Here is a 21,320-nt window from a genome sequence, read left to right on the forward strand (position 1 = left end):
CAAAACAAGACGAGAACGCCATATGGCAGACGTTTTCCACAATTCCTACACCCCTTTGTATACAACCATATATGTAAACTCTTCAATGTAAAAGATTTGACAGTCAAAGAATTTCAAAATAAAACTCGCAATTGGCTAATCTCTCTCTCATACCAGGCAACAGAAGACATACTGAAACCTTTGCAGTAAGCACAACTCTCTCTCTCTCTCTCTCTCTCTCTCACACACACACACACACACACACACACACACACACACACACACACACACACACACACACACACACACACACACACACACACACACACACACACACACACACACACACACACACACACACACATACACACTATCAGACTCACTCCGACACTTGGCACAGTTTATATCATTCCTAAAGTAGTTGCAGAAATTGATCATTAGCTTAATAATTAGTTTTAGTTTAGGTAAGATTCATGTAAACTCTCGCTATATCTGTATTCTTCGCATCGCCATTTTGATTAATCTTCTGGTACTTCACTGAGCCCCCACGTCACAGGCTTGACCTAGTGTGAGGGCTATTGCTAACCATACTGTATTTTATCTCTGAATGTAACTATACCTACTGTTTAATTCCTATATTTTATCTATGTCTGGTAATGAAATAAACTTTTTGTATTTTTGTATTTGTATTTTAGGGAAGTGGCGAGTTAGAAAGAGACAAAAAATAGCCTATGTGACTCTCCATCCCTTCAACTATCTCCACTTAAAAAAATCACGCCAATTCGTCGCTCCGTTTTGCCGTGAAAGACGGACAAACAAACAGACACACACACTTTCCCATTTAATATTAGTATGGTATGGATTGACGTATTTTTTTATATTAAAAACAAAAACATAGATAAACCAATTTTAGAGTGAAGTCACATCTATCAGCATTGAGCCACATCTTTTATGTATGTATGAGAAATCGCTCGTTTCGTTAGTACTTAGTAATATGAACTTATGAAGCCGCTTACGCATACGCATGGTTATTATAACGAGCGATTTCAAATGAAAAAAAAATTGCGGCTTTATGCTGATAGATGTGACTTCACCTTCACCCTTATTCTGACGACCTACGATTTTGAATTGAGTCTGTTCTTGAAAATGTTATCTTATCACAGTTGGTTTATAAAAACGAACTACAAAATGGAGCCATTATACAACGCTATTAATAAAAAAAACTCAATACTTCAATGTTTGTAAAATTCCGTTGTTCAAACATTACGCTCGTGCCATTGATGATTTGTAGATATATAAACTTCGACTTTATTGCGAATCGTACAAAGTACAAGTCAACTTATCAATGCATCACTGATGACGCGTGTCTAAATCAGTTATGGAACGTCAACGGTAATTTCGTCGTCATCGCCAGAGCCCGGATAGCTCAGTCGGTAGAGCATTGGACTTTTAATCCAAGGGTCCAGGGTTCAAGTCCCTGTTCGGGCGGCTCACTTTTTGTATTTTACATTTCCTTTTATTTATTTTTTTACATTATTTTTTCTTTTTTTTTTAATTTTAAAATTTGTTTTGTCACCTTATTTTTCTTTTCATATGTTTTGTAAGTATTTTTTAAATGTTTATTTATTTACCTACTTTTTGTATTTTTATTTTACATTTCCTTTTATTTATTTTTTTACATTATTTTTTCTTTTTTTAATTTTAAAATTTGTTTTGTCACCTTATTTTTCTTTTCATATGTTTTGTAAGTATTTTTAAATGTTTATTTATTTACCTTATCTACTTAGGGATATTATATTTTTGTAATTAAATAAATTAGGAGTCATTTAAATTTTTTTTTGTTACAGGAGTTTTGCATATTACTCTATGAAAGAGAGAATTCCAGTAATCCTGACCAAAGTTATAGATAATTTATCAAAAAAGGTAAGGTTTTATTTGACTTGTACATTTAATTCTGCATATAATTTTATTGGATCAAATAATTAGAAAGGTATATTTGCTTTTGACGACCGGTCTGGCTCAGTCGGTAGTGACTCTGCCTGCTGAGCCGCGGTCCTGGGTTCGAATCCCGGTAAGGGCATTTATTTGTGTGATGAGCACAGAATATTTGTTATGGATGTTTTCTATGTATATAAGTATGTATGTATATCGTCGCTTAGCACCCATAGTACAAGCTATGCTTAGTTTGGGGCTAAGTTGATCTGTGTAAGGTGTCCCCAATATTTTGTTTTTTTTTTTTAACTAATATTACTCATACTCATTATTCATAATATTCTTAAAATGTTACATGTGTGTGTGTGTGTGTGTGTGTGTGTAATGTGGTGGGTACACTCTCCTCTCCGAGCATTTCAATGCTTCGAAATTACCCAAATGCACCTAATAAAAGTTCAAAATAGAGTTTGGAAGATGTACAAAAAATTGTTCACGAGAACTGAGTACTGAGGAGGATAGAGGTCAGTTTATTTTGATTTAGCACATTTATGAATTCCAATACTGTTAATGTTTTTAGGGCGACGGAGACTCCAAAGCACTTATAGAATACGTGGCCAGGCTCAAAAATGAAGTGGTCACCAACAAGAAATATTCCAAATTCTTGGTAAGTAAACATATTTGCATAAAAAATGTTACATGTGTATAATTATTGTGTACTACCTTTTGCCAGCGGCTTCGCTCGCCTTAGAAAGAGACAAAAAGTAGCCTGTCACTCTCCATCCCTTCAACTATCTCCACTTAAAAAATCACGTCAATTCGTCGCTCCGTTTTGCCTTGAAAGACGGACAAACAAACAGACACACTTTCCCATTTATAATATTTGTATAGATGTAGGTACCTTTTCTAAATGGCGCTATTTACCTACATTTTTATTTATTGTAGGTCCTGTATCTTACTTTTATCAAATACTATGTAAACTCTACGAGTTAATACGTGCAGCTTGGTGCCAAAGTTGGCAACATGCGATACTAGCGCCCCTAGCGGCATGAGTTGATCAAAATAGTTTAGTTCGTACAGTACTATAAAATTAAAAAAAAGTCACACATTCTTATTTTTTGTTTTATTCCGTCTAAAAATGTTAAAGTAGATCAAGTAATCGCATTTTCTATTTTAATTTACTAAAATAAAAGTCTGACAAACTACTTTGAACAACTCGTACCGCTAGATGGCGCTAGTAAAATTGTTGCCGCTCCATTGTATGGGAAACGTCAGAAGCTGCACGTATTAACTCTAGAGTTTATATAGTATTTGCTTTTATTTATACACCCGTGAATATGTGTTAAATTGATTTTTGTTTTTTCTTGACACAAACAAAATTATCTTTAGTTATTGACATTTTACAGCGCCATCTATTGAGATTTATTGGAAACATTTACCATAACTCTAATACAGATGTAGTGCGAAATGGTTTTCCTTCGTGTTTTCACAGAAACTCTCGGACATGTCATGCTATTTCGGTCAGGCTCAGTACAGTCGAGTTCATAAATATGTGTACATTTCTACACCTTAACTCTAGGCAATAAGGTGAAAAAATGTACACATATTTATGAACTTGACTGTACAAAAAGTACAAACATTTGACCGAGCTAGCACGGCTAATACGTTATACGAACGTCAATGTACTAACTACGGTAACCACCTATAATATAACAGTTATTCCATGTAGCTTTTGCTCAAAACAAATTCAATGAATGTGTTTTACCGTAATAGTTTGTAATAGTGTCGTAATAATTTGTTATGGCTTCCTTAAAGTGGAAACTGTTTTGGCTTGTGAACTACCTTTAATTTGTAAGACATATGTATTATTAATGCTATATGTTTCCCAAATCAATAAAATGAAATAAATACCGTAAATAAATATCCTCAGCGTAAACCTTTTTTTTTATCAAAAAATTGTAAACTTATTTGTTTGCAGGTGGGTACACCTGAAGCTGATCAGTGGAACGAATGGCTCGACTCCCGTCAAGCTAATACATATTTCACAGACGTATGGGTTTTTGCAGAATGCTACGTGTATAGAAGACTCAGAGAAGGCGTAGAACTTATGTAAGTTGTACTCCGACCTTGGAATATATACACTAGCAAATGAACAGTGGCGTCAAGTGAAAACATATTTCTCAGACATATGGGTTTTTGCACTTTTAGCCGAATGCTAGGTGTATCAGAAGACTCAGAGAGGGTGTCAAACTTATGTGAGTAATCGTTAAGTTAAATACAAGAATTGCGAAATGCTCCATACAAACTCCACACCCCATTTTAGTAAAATGGGGGGCTTAGAAAGAGACAAAAATTAGTCTGTGTTTATGTCACTCTCCATCCCTTGAACTACTTATCTCTAAAAAATCACGTAAACTCGTCGCTCCGCTTTGCCGTGAAAGACGGACAAACAAATAGACATACACTCCCTCCCATCCCTTTATGGTATTAGTATAGATTTGGAGCCTGTCGTGTCCCACTGCTGGTCAAAGGCCTATTCCGATACAAGCTTTTATTCAACTTGCCCTGTTAGTATCTATGTTAGTGTGAGTCAAAACGTAGAAGCTAAATTTGACCCACTTCCCGGTTTCCTATTGAGCTAAAATTTTGTACACATGTAAATCACGTGACAATGCAATATTATGGTATCACTAGCTTTTACCCGCGGCTTCGCCCGCGTAATAAAAGTATTCATTAAGATTTTCATTTGGATCCTTAGGTTTCTCTGTAGGTCTGCGATTATTTCGATTGCACATAATACTTTTGCTTGCAATGATTGTAGAAATATTACACATCAGTGTTGCCAGACGGAATCTGAAGTATACAGTAGAAAAATGAATAAAAAACCAGTAGATCGGGAGAAAAAGCAGTAGACTACAAATATTGATACCAAGTGAAGAAGAATGAAAGAAAAATTATGTTGTTACACGAAAACGGTCCTGGAACTCTTTTAGACTTCTCGCGATTTCAAATTCATGAAGATTTGCGTTTATAGGCTTTGGAAAAAACTTACAAAGGTCATTTTTGGCAAACTTTTTTTCTTTCTTATCCATGATCAAATGTTTGTATGAAAAAAAAACCAAATCGAAAAGCCACATACAAGAAAAAACGTATCCCATACAATTTTTTACGAAGATAAACTTATTCGAAACGAGCGGCCCGCCCCAGCTACGCATGGGATTAAAGATGGTTATGCAGAGAAAGTTATCCGTAAAAGATAGGCATATGCTTTCGCGCACTTTTATGTAAACATATGAGACATACACTATTTCGTTATACAGCTCATTGATATAGCTGAAACGGTTTGGGCAGCGTTTTCGATTAAGGCTCTCAGCCAGTGGGATTTTGTCTGACTTGTTTAGCAAATATCGTCATATATCAAACAAAGTCTCAACAAATTATATAAATAAAAATAAATAAAAAGATATTTATTTACCAATATGCTTAAAACTACCCCAAGAATCACTTATTCATAGGTAAAAACCGCATGAAAATCCGTTCAGTAGTTTTTGAGTTTATCGCGAACACACATAGACAGATGCGAAGGGGGACTTTGTTTTATAAGGTGTAGGATGCATTCAATTGATTCCATTCCTATTCAGTATCGATGGGGCAGTTGCACAAATAAGAACTTTTTGTCAAACTTGCAATGAAATGTTGTCGGGACTACTGCGTATCCGGTGAGCTGAGTGAAGATGATATTTCATAGTACAGTTCACACCAAAGCCTGTAAAGCACCCTCGCATTTGTTTCTAAACGTCAAATGCTGACACTACACCCATTGATGTACTAGTAATAGCTCAATGACTACACCATAACATTTAGTAATCAGAAAAAAATATTAATAGTACAAATGCACCTGAGTCACCGTTTAATAAGTTACCTCAGAGTAAAATTTTTTTTTTTTAATTTAGAAAAGTTTTCTCTTTGCCCAGTTTTATCAAAACTATCAAGAGATATTTTCTTTTTCATTTCATTGCAAGTTTGAGAAAAGCACTATACATGCCTCGCCGTGAAAAGGGCGTACAGGCTTCGTATCACTATCCTACTCAGATGGATATACCTACACAGATGTAAGCCCTTCTTTCCCGGCATCTTACGTAATGTACTATTATTTTATATGAACACATATAAAACCAGTTAGAACACAAACATCAAACTTCTTGCACCCGCCTAAATCGCTATTGCTAATACCAATAAGCTACCACTACATTACGAACAATCACAGATATAAAGTCTGTCAAGCGATTTCTGTCACTAGAAAAAAGCAGCAACTTTAAAAAATGAAGGGAAGAAAGTTGACCCATAGAAAATTTTAATTTCGCGCCTTGACTAAGTTGTTGACCCGTCTATAGTAAAAAATTGAAGCCAATCCAATTGTTTATACTAAAAAATATCTATTTGGAAAAAAGCAGGTAGATTTCTTGAAAAATTACAAACAAAGCAGTAGATCAGTAGATTTTTTCAAAATCAGGTAGATCTACTGCTAAATCAGTAGATCTGGCAACACTGTTACACATCGACCACAGCGTAGGTAATTCTATATACGCTAGGGACTAACCTTTATAAACATCCCACATAGCCCGTATTTCGACACTATGATCGGTGGGTAAAAAGTAGTTTTTTCTATTATCCCTTAAAATTTTTTACATTTTGCTTATACTTATCGCAAACGTAATCTTCAAGCAAGCAAACAACGATCGTCTTAGAGCACATTGATTGTAAGAGACCGCCGACCAATTATCCGTATCCCTCTAACGATACCCATATTATCCGTATCCGTATCCGTATCGCTATCCCTATCCCAATCCCAATCCCTATCCCTATCCGTTATCAAGATGTTCAATGATTTCTTATCAAGTGCTAAAATATAAAGTTTCATGGTTTTTTCTTTTAAAATTAAGAAATCCCATACAAACTTTCAACCTCTTTTTCAACCCCTTCATCCCTTTTTTTTTCGAAATAAAAAGTAGCCTATGTTCTGTCTCAGGGTCTAAAGATTGTCTGTTCCAAATTTCATCAAAATCGGTTGCGTGGTTTAAGCGGGAAAGCGTAACAGACAGACAGACAGAGTTACTTTCGCATTTATAATATTAGTATTAGTATGGATGGAGCTGGTCTGATGATGGAGCAGAAAGGTGGTCATAGGAACTCTGTTATGAAACGTCGTATCCCCATAGAGTAAGGGGTTTTTAGAAACGTCTCGAAGAGCAGTAGATGGCTGTTGAAAGAAAAGTACAGTCGGCGATAAAAGCTTGTGCCAAAAATTTTTGCTAAGAAATTTTTCACTGTCCAGTGCTATGTCTGGCCTTTGTTCCAAGAAGGAGTACAATTGTGTCGCTTAACTTCAAACTTAGGTAAATCCATTCTGCATTAAGGTTGATTATCTTTCAGATCAGAGTCGAGTCCAATGCGTGCAGCGGTGCAGACGCATTGATGGTTTAATTAAATTATAATTGCGAAATCAGCGCGCGCGCTTTGCCGCGATCAGTAATCGACACGATGGCAGATTCCAAACCGAATCAAACCATCGTAAATGAATTCCTCGCTTTCCTTCAAGAAAAAGACAAGCTGTTACTGGAAGGGGCGATGGATGCGGCAGCTGCTTTCCGGATGTCTTCGCGTGCGTCGAAGTTTTCCGTGGACGACATCTGTGAAGCGAAGAGAGTGTTGTGCGAGTCCCTTGGGATTGCCGGCACCTATGTACCTCACCGGAGAGGCGACGAAACCGGGAAGAAAAGTCTCGAGGACATTAAGAAGATCCTGAAGGAGTACAAAGACCGGATTCCGGAGTTTGTTGCGACGGATATCATCGTTCCGCCGTACGATCCGGATAACGTCGACGTTCGCAGCTTGTTTAGGGAAATCGTGGCCCTAAAAACAAGTTTAGCCGCAGTTATCTCGAAGTTTGAAGCTAGCATGGAAACGATTACCGAGTTACGCAACGAAATCAAATGTTTGCGTTATGCTCCAGCTCGGTCAGCTGTTTCAGACTTGGAGTGCGATCATCGACCTACGGACACTCGTGTCGTGTCGGTTAGTTTGCACGCTGCTGACGCTGTAAAAAGTGCTGCACGTGCCGCCGCCCCGCGCGCGCCCCTCCCTCCGCGCGCGCGGCCGACTCCTATTTCGTCGAAATCACGGTGTCAGCGTGCATACGCTGACGTCACCGCCGGCCAGTCTACTGCAACTAGCCGGGTCAATGCACCAACTACAAAGGGATGTGAAGTACGGGCACCTGCCAAGGAAAATACTTCCCGCACCAATGTGGATGAAGAGGGGTTCACATTGGTGGAAAAGAAGAGCAAGGCGCGCAGAGCGGCTCGCAAGACTATGTGTGGCTCTGCGGAACCGGTGAATTCTGGTCTACGGATTGCCACACCGAGTAGGGCGCTCTACGTGTCTCGCCTGCATTACTCCGCCATGGCTGACGAGGTGGTGGACTACGTTCGCCGGAAGACTGGCTACACGCTGAGGGTGCAACAGCTGCAGTCGCGTCACTACGTGCACTTCAGCTCGTTCGTTGTGCGCGTGCCACGGCCGCTGCAGGACACCATCGCGAGCGCAGACTTCTGGCCGAAAGGTGTGGTTTTTCGGCGGTTCCGGGGCAACCTGCCAAATCCCACACCGGGGCAAACGACGCAACGGAGCCACGCTGTGACGTCATCGCCCAAATCAATTGTTTAATTTTATTTTTTATTTTGTTCTATTTATTTTCTCTCTTTTTTGTTAAAATCTAAGTTTCGTGACGCATTGGTTTTACTGTAATGTCATGTAAACATGTTTTTACTAATAAATAAATAATAAATAAATAAATCATATATTATTACTTTTTTATACACCGTTTTTTTTTTGTTTTCCGTTAAATTCGACACGTAGCTAGGTTCATTATCAGGAACCATCCTGTATATCACTTTTAATTAATTTCGCAAAAAAAAAAAAACATGATTTTCATACATAATAAATGAATTTATTAGTGTGCCCTTAACAATAACATTCAAGTTAGTGTCAAGTGATTGACGGCACATGTCAAAACAAATAACATTAGGAATTTGTAAAGGCTGTCACACACGTGTTCAGTAATCATATTTATTTTTTTAATAACTCGATAACCGTAAGAGTTAAGACGCTAGAGTCTTAGAGAAATTAATTGTATTTGATATAAAGAATCTTCCCTTTAAAGTTAACGGAATTCAATAAAAACAGGTTGTATATTCAACCTTAGAGTAGAATGGATTTACCCAACGCCAACGATAAATAAATTGATTAAAATGCTCATTTCAAATAATTTGTTACAGTCCATCTCTCAAAGACTTTGATCCGTTCGGCGAGCAGAAGAAACAAGCGTTTATGGACGGACTCGAGGCCATGTGCATGACGGCCACTCAACTGACACCAATGCTATCCCCCAGCGACAAGGACAAGCGGAAACAGGACTTCATGAACTTACTTAAGGTAAGGTTATTTACATAAGAGCTTACTTACGTAAGGTAAGACCAAACAATTAATAAAAAAAATACGAAAAAAATCAAACAATAAAAAAAAAAACAATTAAAAAAAGTGTGGGCAATGTTGGCGGTAAGTGGGCAAATTTGAGTGTGAGTCGAGTCGAAGAAGTGGTAGCCTGGTAGGTGCGGTCGCGTTTATAGTTAGACTAGCTTTTGCCCGCGGCTTCGCTAGCATGATAAAAAGTAGCCTATGTCACTTTCCATCCCGTCAACTACCTCCGCTTAAAAAATCACGTCAATTCGTCGCTCCGTTTTGCCGTGAAAGATAAACAAACAAACAGACACACACACTTTCCCATTTATAATATTAGTATGGATCTATACAGTTACACTAACAAAAAATTATGAACACGGTTTTGCGCTTTTTTAGCTTGTTTAGATATTATTGTTCGTTTAACTGTGTAGATCTTGGATGATTAGATGGAAGAATAGACTGTGAGTGAGTTTATAAGCGTTAGCGAGCGTTCGTGGACGGAGTGGAGACCATGTGCATGATGGCCACTCAGCTGACGCCCATGCTGGCCCCCAGCGATAAGGACAAACGGAAACAGGACTTTATGAACTTACTTAAGGTAAGATATAACAATTAATAAAAGATATATAAAAAAAATACAAAAAGCACATTTTTGTTGTGTTGTGGGTAAAGTTGGCAGGAAGTGGGAAAAGTAGGCGAGAGAGAAATGGCCAAAATTGGCTGTATGTGGGCGGTTAGTGGGGAAAAATTAAATGTAAGTGACTTTATAAGTTCACTGGGGTTTGAAAGGTTGGGATGGAAAGTTGCATAAGAGTCGGTGGGTGAAAAGAGGGTGTTAGACCAATAAGCAGGGAGCGTACTTTTCATGCCGATGACATTAATCTGACGTCACGCTCCGTAGAGAGTGATCCTAAATAGTTTTATTGTAAATTATTAATCATTAGTCGTCAATTATTTTAATCATATACAAATTACTTCAAATACAGTAGTCCATTTACATGTGCATAAATAATACCTACTTGAAATGTGAAACGTGAATAAAATTATTTGATTTGTTTTTATAAATAAATTTAATTAAATTGTTAACAACACATTACAATAAATACGTAGAAAAGAGAATTTCTCTCTAACGTAAAGCACACCATCCTTCTTGCATTCATTACCATGCAAATAAATTCATAACTTTAAATGATTGATGACTAATGATTAATAGTTTACAATAAAACAATTTGTGATCACCCTATATGGAGCGTGACGTCAAATTGATGTCATCGGCACGAAAAGTACGCTCCCTGCCAATAAGGTAAGGTAGGGCAAGGGTGTTAGTATAAACGCAACTTAAGAGACCATCCACACTCATAAGACGCATGTCTTGCGGCGCGTAACGGACGGCGCGCCGCCACGCCGCCTGGGGCGCGTCTTACGTCCTTCCTATACAAAATGTACTGAGGAGACGTTTTTTGAATTACATTCAGGCGGCGTGGCGGAGACGTCCGTTGCGCGCCGCGAGACACGCGACGCCTGAGTGTGTGTGTGTGGATTGAGTGAGCACCTTCCGAAAATAAAAAAAAAATATGCTGATCATTTAGTAAAAGTTCTAAAACAATTGTAAAACGAATCTCTGAATTTGTAAAAAGATAAATCAAAAGATACAGCCATTAACATGTGCTCACTCAGTTCTCACAAACTACCAACGAAAACAGTGAATATATTCATTTAACATATAATATTTATATACTAACATTTAGTAAAAAATAGGCCAACCTACCTCTATAAATATTAGATCACCTAGTGACGTATTAAATTTTTTACAAATAGTTTCTTATGCTCACTCAATCCACACACTTTTGAAAAGCCGAATTTTGATGAAAAACATAAGATTTAGACCGCTATTATATGTGTATAGTTTAGTAAAAGTGAAATGGGAATTTGTAAAATACAAAACGAACCACTAACGTGTCAGGTTTTTTTATAATAAATTTTTGTAAGTGCTCACTCAGTCCACACGTTTTGAGAAAGGTAAAAATGTAAATATCTTACGATTTGTAGCACCTAAGACACTCGAAAGTACTTCAACATTTAGTAAAAATTTTACTAAATATCCACCATCTAATATTTTATATTCGTTGTCTGGTTTTAAAGATATTCAGACATAACTTTTCTCATACAAATGTATCAAGTAGGGTGACCACACTATGTCGGCTCCTGATTTTCCCCACCTTCCCATTGTCATATTGAGATTGGGGAGTTTCGTTCAATTTTGATAATAGTTTACCGGATTTGTAAGTGGGAGCGAGAAAAGAATAACTATTTCTCGCTCCCACTTACAAATCCGGTACGCTCATCTGTTAGCGCGATTAGATTACCAGGTTCTGGTTTCTTACTAGTGAAGTATTATATTCTTTGTTTCTTACCAATTATCATTCATGTCCTTTTTAATGCATGCATGTCGATATGGTTATTATCCTGACGTCGATAAAAATTACACAATACACATCATCACTAGGCCAAGAACATAACCTAAAAACAGTTTGCAGATGGATAATTAATATGGTATTAGTTTAATATTATCAAAATTGAACGAACGATACTCCCCAATCTCAATATGACAATGGGAAGGTGGGGAAAATCAGGAGCCGACATAGTGTGGTCACCCTACTTGATACATTTGTATGAGAAAAGTTATGTCTGAATATCTTTAAAACCAGACAACGAATATAAAATATTAGATGGTGGATATTTAGTAAAAATTTTTACTAAATGTTGAAGTACTTTCGAGTGTCTTAGGTGCTACAAATCGTAAGATATTTACATTTTTAACTTTCTCAAAACGTGTGGACTGAGTGAGCACTTACAAAAATTTATTATAAAAAACCTGACACGTTAGTGGTTCGTTTTGTATTTTACAAATTCCCATTTCACTTTTACTAAACTATACACATATAATAGCGGTCTAAATCTTATGTTTTTCATCAAAATTCGGCTTTTCAAAAGTGTGTGGATTGAGTGAGCATAAGAAACTATTTGTAAAAAATTTAATACGTCACTAGGTGATCTAATATTTATAGAGGTAGGTTGGCCTATTTTTTACTAAATGTTAGTATATAAATATTATATGTTAAATGAATATATTCACTGTTTTCGTTGGTAGTTTGTGAGAACTGAGTGAGCACATGTTATTGGCTGTATCTTTTGATTTATCTTTTTACAAATTCAGAGATTCGTTTTACAATTGTTTTAGAACTTTTACTAAATGATCAGCATATTTTTTTTTTCATTTTCGGAAGGTGCTCACTCAATCCACATACACACCGCCTGAGTGGGGACGCTGCCTAACACAGATGTCTCTGCAATCATTTAAAATATGTTGTTGCCTAAATCAAAGACCACTAAAAAAACTGCTTATTATTTGTTCCGTTTGTATATGTATGTTTTTAATTTATTTTGACAGTGTAATAGATGGTCGGAGGAAACACTTTATAGGAAACGTGGAAATAAATGGTAGAGGTCTTTGCCCAGCAGTGGGACACGCATATTCGCTAGCCTTTATCCCATTTGGGGTCGGCACAGCATGTCTTTTTCTTCCATACCTCTCCATCGGACGTCATCTCGTGGAGATAAATGGGATAGGTCTTTGCCCAGCCCAGCAGCGCGAGTAGTGGGACACTCGTCGAATAAACTAGGAAAAAAAAAACTTTTTAAATACTTATGTATAATTTTGTTCCCAGATCTGCCTGTGGTCCAACAAATGTGACCTGTCACTGTCAGTGGGTGAGCCTGTGACTCTGGGCGAGAAGGGCAAGGACCCCGCGCAGCAGCCGGCTATAGACCCCTTCCAGATGGTCATAGACTTTAAAGATAAGGTACAGTACACGTAGGTGGCGCCACTAGCAGGCACAGTAGAGACAAATGTGACCTCTCGCTGTCAGTAGGGGAGCCTGTGACTCTGGGCGAGAAGGGACAGGACCCCACGCAGCAGCCGGCTATAGACCCCTTCCAGATGGTCATAGACTTAAAAGATATTAAGGTACCGTACACGTAGGGGGCGCCACTAGCGTGCACAGTAGAGACAAATGTGACCTCTCGCTGTCAGTTGGCGAGCCGGTGACTCTGGGCACACCTGGGACAGAGGCGATCAAATATATGAAAGAGGCGCGTTCCTACCACACAGTTAAAACTCGTGTAGGTGAACACGTACCAATCGTACCATGCTTGTATGGGTGAAATATGACAAAAAAATAACAAAAGTAGAACTTTATGAAGACTTTCTAGGAAAAATGTTTTGAACTTGATAGGTTGAACAGTTTTTGAAAAAAATACGGGAAACTACGGAACCCTACACTGAGCGTGGCCCGACACGCTCTTGGCCTGTTTTTTTTAGTCGTCTCGCCTATTATAATTATAAATCTTCTTTTTTCAGTTGCTAGCAGACGACACGGCTAAAATAGCTGACCAAGTGGTCGCCAAAGCGGAAGCCATCGGGAAAGCGATAGCCAATGTAAGTATTCAATAATCTAATACGAGGGCCAAACTGAAAGTTTTCAGAAAATCAAAAACTAAACAAACTAGCAAGTTATTATTATAGTTTTTCACCACACCAACTGGTAACGGCTTTGCTATTCGAAAACAGATAGCAAAATTGCATTTTATCCACAAGAGTGCAAAGTAATTTCATACAAATTTTTATTTTCATTCAAGAGTTAATAAAGTAGTATCCTTCACTAAACATTGCATGTTTCAGAACACCGTTTTCAAAGCCAAATGCAGTTGTCATAGGTTGGCCAAGATTGGCGGCACAAGAATTTGCATGGATGAGGTTTCTTTTGTTATACATTATTATTTGTATGTAGTTAGTTGGTATAACGTTGTTTTTGATTTGATAATATCCTGTCAAGAAAGAAATATTACGTAGGTACAATCAAGTGCAAAAATACGTATCGATAATCGTCTCATTAATATGGTACTACGCTCTTATTACACCGGACTAAGATGCTATAGGACATGTTTTTGAGTAACATGTGTACACCCATAATTTTACACTTGATTGTATTAAATTATCAGCTAATTTAAACCCATATGACGTTGGTGCCTTTATACTTACTCATTTTGAGTAAACCAACATGGCACGGCGTTTATGGTGTTGCTGTTTTAATGCTATAATATTCTTAGTAAGTAATTGTATCCATAGTTTACTTTGAGGCCATAAAAAGTAGACCGGTAGGGCCGATATACCTTTTTATAAAGGTCCTTTAAAAAACGTAGGTATTAGGTACCTTTTAAATAAAATTTTATTTGATTTATAGTCCGTTGAAATTTGTGTACTAGTTTTATGTAGTTGATGTAGTGTATTTTTGTTATCGGTTCGATAATGAAGTACCTAGTGGTAATTTTTTAATTTGTAGGACTTGACCGAGAGCTGTCATGTAATAGGTGGCCATCACAATAGATTAGTATATAGTGATACTAGTGATCAGTGGCGGCTGGTCAAAATTTCTGCTAGGCTACACTGAGCAAAAAGAAACCTACCTTAAAATTAGGTACTTTACTAGTAATCCATTTTAGGCAAGCCGGTGGGAATCGGCTTGTATGGATCAACCGCTGCTGCTAGTGATATATATGTTCAAGTGCAAGTACCTACGCACACGGGAGTGTTATTATAATGCAGTATTTGATCGGCGTGCTGTACTTTACGTAACCTAGTCGCAATGTAACCAATATCACATGCGAGTCGTGCGTATAAATTGGCTTTAACCCTTAATTTACCCGTCGTATTCCGATATGTAATACAAACAGTATTCAGCTCACTTTGCCGAGGTCTAAAAAATGAGACAATACTCGGTGAAAAATTCAAAGCGGTTAAAAGGTTAACTTCTGTCTCGTCACGTGACCCCTATAAACTTCATTATTAACAGAGACTAAATTTCTACTGAAAAGTTGTTTGTCTTTTTAACACGCTTTTATTAGGTCGTCGTGTATGTAACTATGTATGTAATGGAATCTGCGGAGGCTAATTTAACCATCTTCCTGGAGTCGTAGCGTAATGAAAATTGGCAGCTATATGTAGTTCCGATGACAATACAATAATATGGTACTGTTGAGCTGATCTGATGATGGAGTCGGAAGATATGAACTGGAACTACATGATGGAACCTCGTATCATAGCCGTTTTTGGGTTTCTTAGAAAAGTCTTGTAATGAACTTTGACTACAATTAGGTTTCAAGGTCTGATGATGAAGCCGAAAGATATGAACTGGAACTACATGATGGAACATCGTATCATAGCTGTTTTTGGGTTTCTTAGAAAAGTCTTGTAATGAACTTTGACTACGATTAGGTTTCAAGGTCTGATGATGGAGCCGGAAGATATGAACTGGAACTACATCATGGAACACCGTATCATAGCTGTTTTTGGGCTTCTTAGGAAAGTCTTGTAATGAACTTTGACTACAATTAGGTTTCAAGGTCTGATGATGGAGCCGGAAGATATGAGCTGGAACTACATGATGGAACATCGTATCATAGCTGTTTTTGGGCTTCTTAGAAAAGTCTTGTAATGAACTTTGACTACGATTAGGTTTCAAGGTCTGATGATGGAGCCGGAAGATATGAACTGGAACTACATGATAGAACATCGTATCATAGCTGTTTTTGGGCTTCTTAGAAAAGTCTTGTAATGAACTTTGACTACGATTAGAATTCAAGGTCTGATGATGGAGCCGGAAGATATGAACTGGAACTACATGATGGAACATCGTATCATAGCTGTTTTTGGGCTTCTTAGAAAAGTCTTGTAATGAACTATGACTACGATTAGGTTTCAAGGCCTGATGATGGTGCCGGAAGATAAGAACAGAAAAAAAGGGGGGGGGGGGGCTCGAGGGGGGAAGCATGAAAGAAAGATCAACGTAGTATTTAAGATAAGTTGGGTTAGCGTTTTCTTGTGACATTTAAGAGCAAACAAAGGGGGGCTCGGGGGCGAAGCCCCCGCATGAAAGAAAGATCAACGTTGTATTTAAAATAAGTTGGTTTAGGGTTTTCTTGTGATCCTTAAGAGTAAAGAAAAGGGGGCTCGGGGGCGAAGCCCCCGCATGAAAGAAAGATCAACGTAGTATTTAAGATAAGTTGGGTTAGCGTTTTCTTGTGACCTTTAAGAGTAAACAAAGGGGGCTCGGGGGCGAAGCCCCCGCATAAAAGAAAGATTAACGTAGTATTTAAAATAAGTTGGGTTAGCGTTTTCTTGTGACCTTTAAAGGTCACAAGAAAACCCCCCCCCCCTTTGTTTGCTCTTAAGAGCAAACAAAGGGGGGAAACTCGAGGGGCGAAGCCCCCGCATGAAAGAAAGATCAACGTTGTATTTAGAATAAGTTGGGTTAGCGTTTTCTTGTGACCTTTAAGAGCAAACAAAGGGGGCTCGGGGGCGAAGCCCCCGCATGAAAGAAAGATCAACGTAGTAGTTAAGATAAGTTGGGTTAGCGTTTTCTTGTGACCTTTAAGAGCAAACAAAGGGGGCTCGGGGGCGAAGCCCCCGCATGAAAGAAAGATCAACGTTGTATTTAGAATAAGTTGGTTTGGGGTTTTCTTGTGATCCTTAAGAGTAAAGAAAAGGGGGCTCGGGGGCGAAGCCCCCGCATGAAAGAAAGATCAACGTAGTATTTAAGATAAGTTGGGTTAGCGTTTTCTTGTGGCCTTTAAGAGTAAACAAAGGGGGCTCGGGGGCTTCGCCCCCATAAAAGAAAGATTAACGTAGTATTTAAAAAAGTTGGGTTAGCGTTTTCTTGTGACCTTTCAGAGTAAACAAAGGGGGGCTCGGGGGCAAAGCCCCCGCATGAAAGAAAGATCAACGTTGTATTTAAAATAAGTTGGTTTAGGGTTTTCTTGTGATCCTTAAGAGTAAAGAAAAGGGGGCTCGGGGGCGAAGCCCCCGCATGAAAGAAAGATCAACGTAGTATATAAGATAAGTTGGGTTAGCGTTTTCTTGTGACCTTTAAGAGTAAACAAAGGGGGGCTCGGGGGGCGAAGCCCCCCGCATAAAAAAAAGATCAACGTAGTATTTAGAATAAGTTTCGTTAGCGTTTTCTTGTGACCTTTAAGAGCAAACAAAGGGGGGCTCGGGGGGCGAAGCCCCCCGCATGAAAGAAAGATCAACGTAGTATTTAGAATAAGTTGGGTTAGCGTTTTCTTGTGACCTTTAAGAGCAAACAAAGGGGGGCTCGGGGAGCGAAGCCGGGGCATGAAAGAAAGATCAACGTAGTATTTAAGATAAGTTGGGTTAGCGTTTTCTTGTGACATTTAATAGCAAACAAAGGGGGGCTCGGGGGGCGAAGCCCCCGCATGAAAGAAAGATCAACGTTGTATTTAAAATAAGTTGGTTTAGGGTTTTCTTGTGATCCTTAAGAGCAAACAAAGGGGGGCTCGGGGGGCGAAGCCCCCGCATGAAAGAAAGATCAACGTACTATTTAAGATAAGTTGGGTTAGCGTTTTCTTGTGACATTTAAGAGCAAACAAAGGGGGGCTCGGGGGGCGAAGCCCCCGCATGAAAGAAAGATTAACGTAGTATTTAAAATAAGTTGGGTTAGCGTTTTCTTGTGACCTTTAAGAGCAAACAAAGGGGGGCTCGGGGGGCGAAGCCCCCGCATGAAAGAAAGATCAACGTAGTATTTAAGGTAAGTTGTGTTAGCGTTTTCTTGTGACCTTTAAGAGCAAACAAAGGGGGCTCGGGGGCGAAGCCCCCTCATAAAAGAAAGATCAACGTTGTTTTTAAAATAAGTTGGGTTAGCGTTTTCTTGTGACCTTTAAGAGCAAACAAAGGGGGGCTCGGGGGGCGAAGCCCCCCGCATGAAAGAAAGATCAACGTAGTATTTAAGATAAGTTGGTTTAGCGTTTTCTTGTGACCTTTAAGAGCAAACAAAGGGGGGCTCGGGGGGTGAAGCCCCCCGCATGAAAGAAAGATCAACGTAGTATTTAAAATAAGTTGGGTTAGGGTTTTCTTGTGATCCTTAAGAGTAACGAAAAGGGGGGCTCGGGGGGCGAAGCCCCCGCATGAAAGAAAGATCAACGTACTATTTAAGATAAGTTGGGTTAGCGTTTTCTTGTGACATTTAAGAGCAAACAAAGGGGGGCTCGGGGGGCGAAGCCCCCCGCATGAAAGAAAGATTAACGTAGTATTTAAAATAAGTTGGGTTAGCGTTTTCTTGTGACCTTTAAGAGCAAACAAAGGGGGGCTCGGGGGGCGAAGCCCCCGCATGAAAGAAAGATCAACGTAGTATTTAAGGTAAGTTGTGTTAGCGTTTTCTTGTGACCTTTAAGAGCAAACAAAGGGGGGCTCGGGGGGCGAAGCCCCCCGCATAAAAGAAAGATCAACGTTGTTTTTAAAATAAGTTGGGTTAGCGTTTTCTTGTGACCTTTAAGAGCAAACAAAGGGGGGCTCGGGGGGCGAAGCCCCCGCATGAAAGAAAGATCAACGTAGTATTTAAGATAAGTTGGTTTAGCGTTTTCTTGTGACCTTTAAGAGCAAACAAAGGGGGGCTCGGGGGGTGAAGCCCCCGCATGAAAGAAAGATCAACGTAGTATTTAAAATAAGTTGGGTTAGGGTTTTCTTGTGATCCTTAAGAGTAACGAAAAGGGGGGCTCGGGGGGCGAAGCCCCCAGCATAAAAGAAAGATTAACTTAGTATTTAAAATAAGTTGGGTTAGCGTTTTCTTGTGACCTTTAAGAGCAAACAAAGGGGGCTCGGGGCGAAGCCCCCGCATAAAAGAAAGATCAACGTTGTTTTTAAAATAAGTTGGGTTAGCGTTTTCTTGTGACCTTTAAGAGCAAACAAAGGGGGGCTCGGGGGGCGATGCCCCCCGCATGAAAGAAAGATCAACGTTGTATTTTAAATAAGTTGGTTTAGGGTTTTCTTGTGACCCTTAAGAGTAACGAAAAGGGGGGCTCGGGGGGCGAAGCCCCCCGCATAAAAGAAAGATCAACGTAGTATTTAAAATAAGTTGGGTTAGGGTTTTCTTGTGACCTTTAAGAGCAAACAAAGGGGGGCTCGGGGGGCTTCGCCCCCCCATAAAAGAAAGATTAACGTAGTATTTAAAAAAAGTTGGGTTAGCGTTTTCTTGTGACCTTTCAGAGTAAACAAAGGGGGGCTCGGGGGGCAAAGCCCCCCGCATGAAAGAAAGATCAACGTTGTATTTAAAATAAGTTGGTTTAGGGTTTTCTTGTGATCCTTAAGAGTAAAGAAAAGGGGGGCTCGGGGGGCGAAGCCCCCCGCATGAAAGAAAGATCAACGTAGTATATAAGATAAGTTGGGTTAGCGTTTTCTTGTGACCTTTAAGAGTAAACAAAGGGGGGCTCGGGGGGCGAAGCCCCCGCATAAAAAAAAGATCAACGTAGTATTTAGAATAAGTTTCGTTAGCGTTTTCTTGTGACCTTTAAGAGCAAACAAAGGGGGGCTCGGGGGGCGAAGCCCCCGCATGAAAGAAAGATCAACGTAGTATTTAGAATAAGTTGGGTTAGCGTTTTCTTGTGACCTTTAAGAGCAAACAAAGGGGGGCTCGGGGAGCGAAGCCGGGGCATGAAAGAAAGATCAACGTAGTATTTAAGATAAGTTGGGTTAGCGTTTTCTTGTGACATTTAATAGCAAACAAAGGGGGCTCGGGGGCGAAGCCCCCGCATGAAAGAAAGATCAACGTTGTATTTAAAATAAGTTGGTTTAGGGTTTTCTTGTGATCCTTAAGAGCAAACAAAGGGGGCTCGGGGGCGAAGCCCCCGCATGAAAGAAAGATCAACGTACTATTTAAGATAAGTTGGGTTAGCGTTTTCTTGTGACATTTAAGAGCAAACAAAGGGGGCTCGGGGGCGAAGCCCCCGCATGAAAGAAAGATTAACGTAGTATTTAAAATAAGTTGGGTTAGCGTTTTCTTGTGACCTTTAAGAGCAAACAAAGGGGGGCTCGGGGGCGAAGCCCCCGCATGAAAGAAAGATCAACGTAGTATTTAAGGTAAGTTGTGTTAGCGTTTTCTTGTGACCTTTAAGAGCAAACAAAGGGGGCTCGGGGGCGAAGCCCCCGCATAAAAGAAAGATCAACGTTGTTTTTAAAATAAGTTGGGTTAGCGTTTTCTTGTGACCTTTAAGAGCAAACAAAGGGGGCTCGGGGGCGAAGCCCCCGCATGAAAGAAAGATCAACGTAGTATTTAAGATAAGTTGGTTTAGCGTTTTCTTGTGACCTTTAAGAGCAAACAAAGGGGGGCTCGGGGGGTGAAGCCCCCCGCATGAAAGAAAGATCAACGTAGTATTTAAAATAAGTTGGGTTAGGGTTTTCTTGTGATCCTTAAGAGTAACGAAAAGGGGGGCTCGGGGGGCGAAGCCCCCAGCATAAAAGAAAGATTAACTTAGTATTTAAAATAAGTTGGGTTAGCGTTTTCTTGTGACCTTTAAGAGCAAACAAAGGGGGGCTCGGGGAGCGAAGCCGGGGCATGAAAGAAAGATCAACGTAGTATTTAAGATAAGTTGGGTTAGCGTTTTCTTGTGACATTTAATAGCAAACAAAGGGGGCTCGGGGGCGAAGCCCCCGCATGAAAGAAAGATCAACGTTGTATTTAAAATAAGTTGGTTTAGGGTTTTCTTGTGATCCTTAAGAGCAAACAAAGGGGGGCTCGGGGGGCGAAGCCCCCGCATGAAAGAAAGATCAACGTACTATTTAAGATAAGTTGGGTTAGCGTTTTCTTGTGACATTTAAGAGCAAACAAGGGGGGGCTCGGGGGCGAAGCCCCCGCATGAAAGAAAGATTAACGTAGTATTTAAAATAAGTTGGGTTAGCGTTTTCTTGTGACCTTTAAGAGCAAACAAAGGGGGCTCGGGGGGCGAAGCCCCCGCATGAAAGAAAGATCAACGTAGTATTTAAG

At 39.4% G+C, this 21,320-nt stretch overlaps 1 protein-coding gene and 1 non-coding gene across 3 annotated transcripts in view; both read left to right on the forward strand.

The window, feature by feature from the left end:
* The window catches only part of LOC125237096 (damage-control phosphatase ARMT1-like), a 61,641-nt gene that overhangs the window by 3,627 nt on the left and 36,694 nt on the right, over positions 1-21,320 (forward strand). Inside the window, exons 2-8 of one of the 2 annotated variants that reach the window (XM_048144057.1) lie at positions 1,827-1,902; positions 2,489-2,575; positions 3,887-4,017; positions 9,246-9,402; positions 13,158-13,292; positions 13,850-13,927; positions 14,171-14,245. In XM_048144057.1, coding sequence (XP_048000014.1) covers positions 1,827-1,902; positions 2,489-2,575; positions 3,887-4,017; positions 9,246-9,402; positions 13,158-13,292; positions 13,850-13,927; positions 14,171-14,245 — 739 coding nt within the window. The remainder of the gene's footprint in view (positions 1-1,826; positions 1,903-2,488; positions 2,576-3,886; positions 4,018-9,245; positions 9,403-13,157; positions 13,293-13,849; positions 13,928-14,170; positions 14,246-21,320) is intronic. The other variant, XM_048144059.1, reaches the window with a different exon arrangement.
* Trnak-uuu lies at positions 1,395-1,467 on the forward strand. The gene has a single exon. It is a non-coding gene; the product is annotated as a tRNA-Lys (tRNA).

This window comes from Leguminivora glycinivorella, chromosome 20 (assembly GCF_023078275.1).
Source record: "Leguminivora glycinivorella isolate SPB_JAAS2020 chromosome 20, LegGlyc_1.1, whole genome shotgun sequence".
NCBI classification, from domain to species: Eukaryota; Metazoa; Arthropoda; class Insecta; order Lepidoptera; family Tortricidae; genus Leguminivora; species Leguminivora glycinivorella.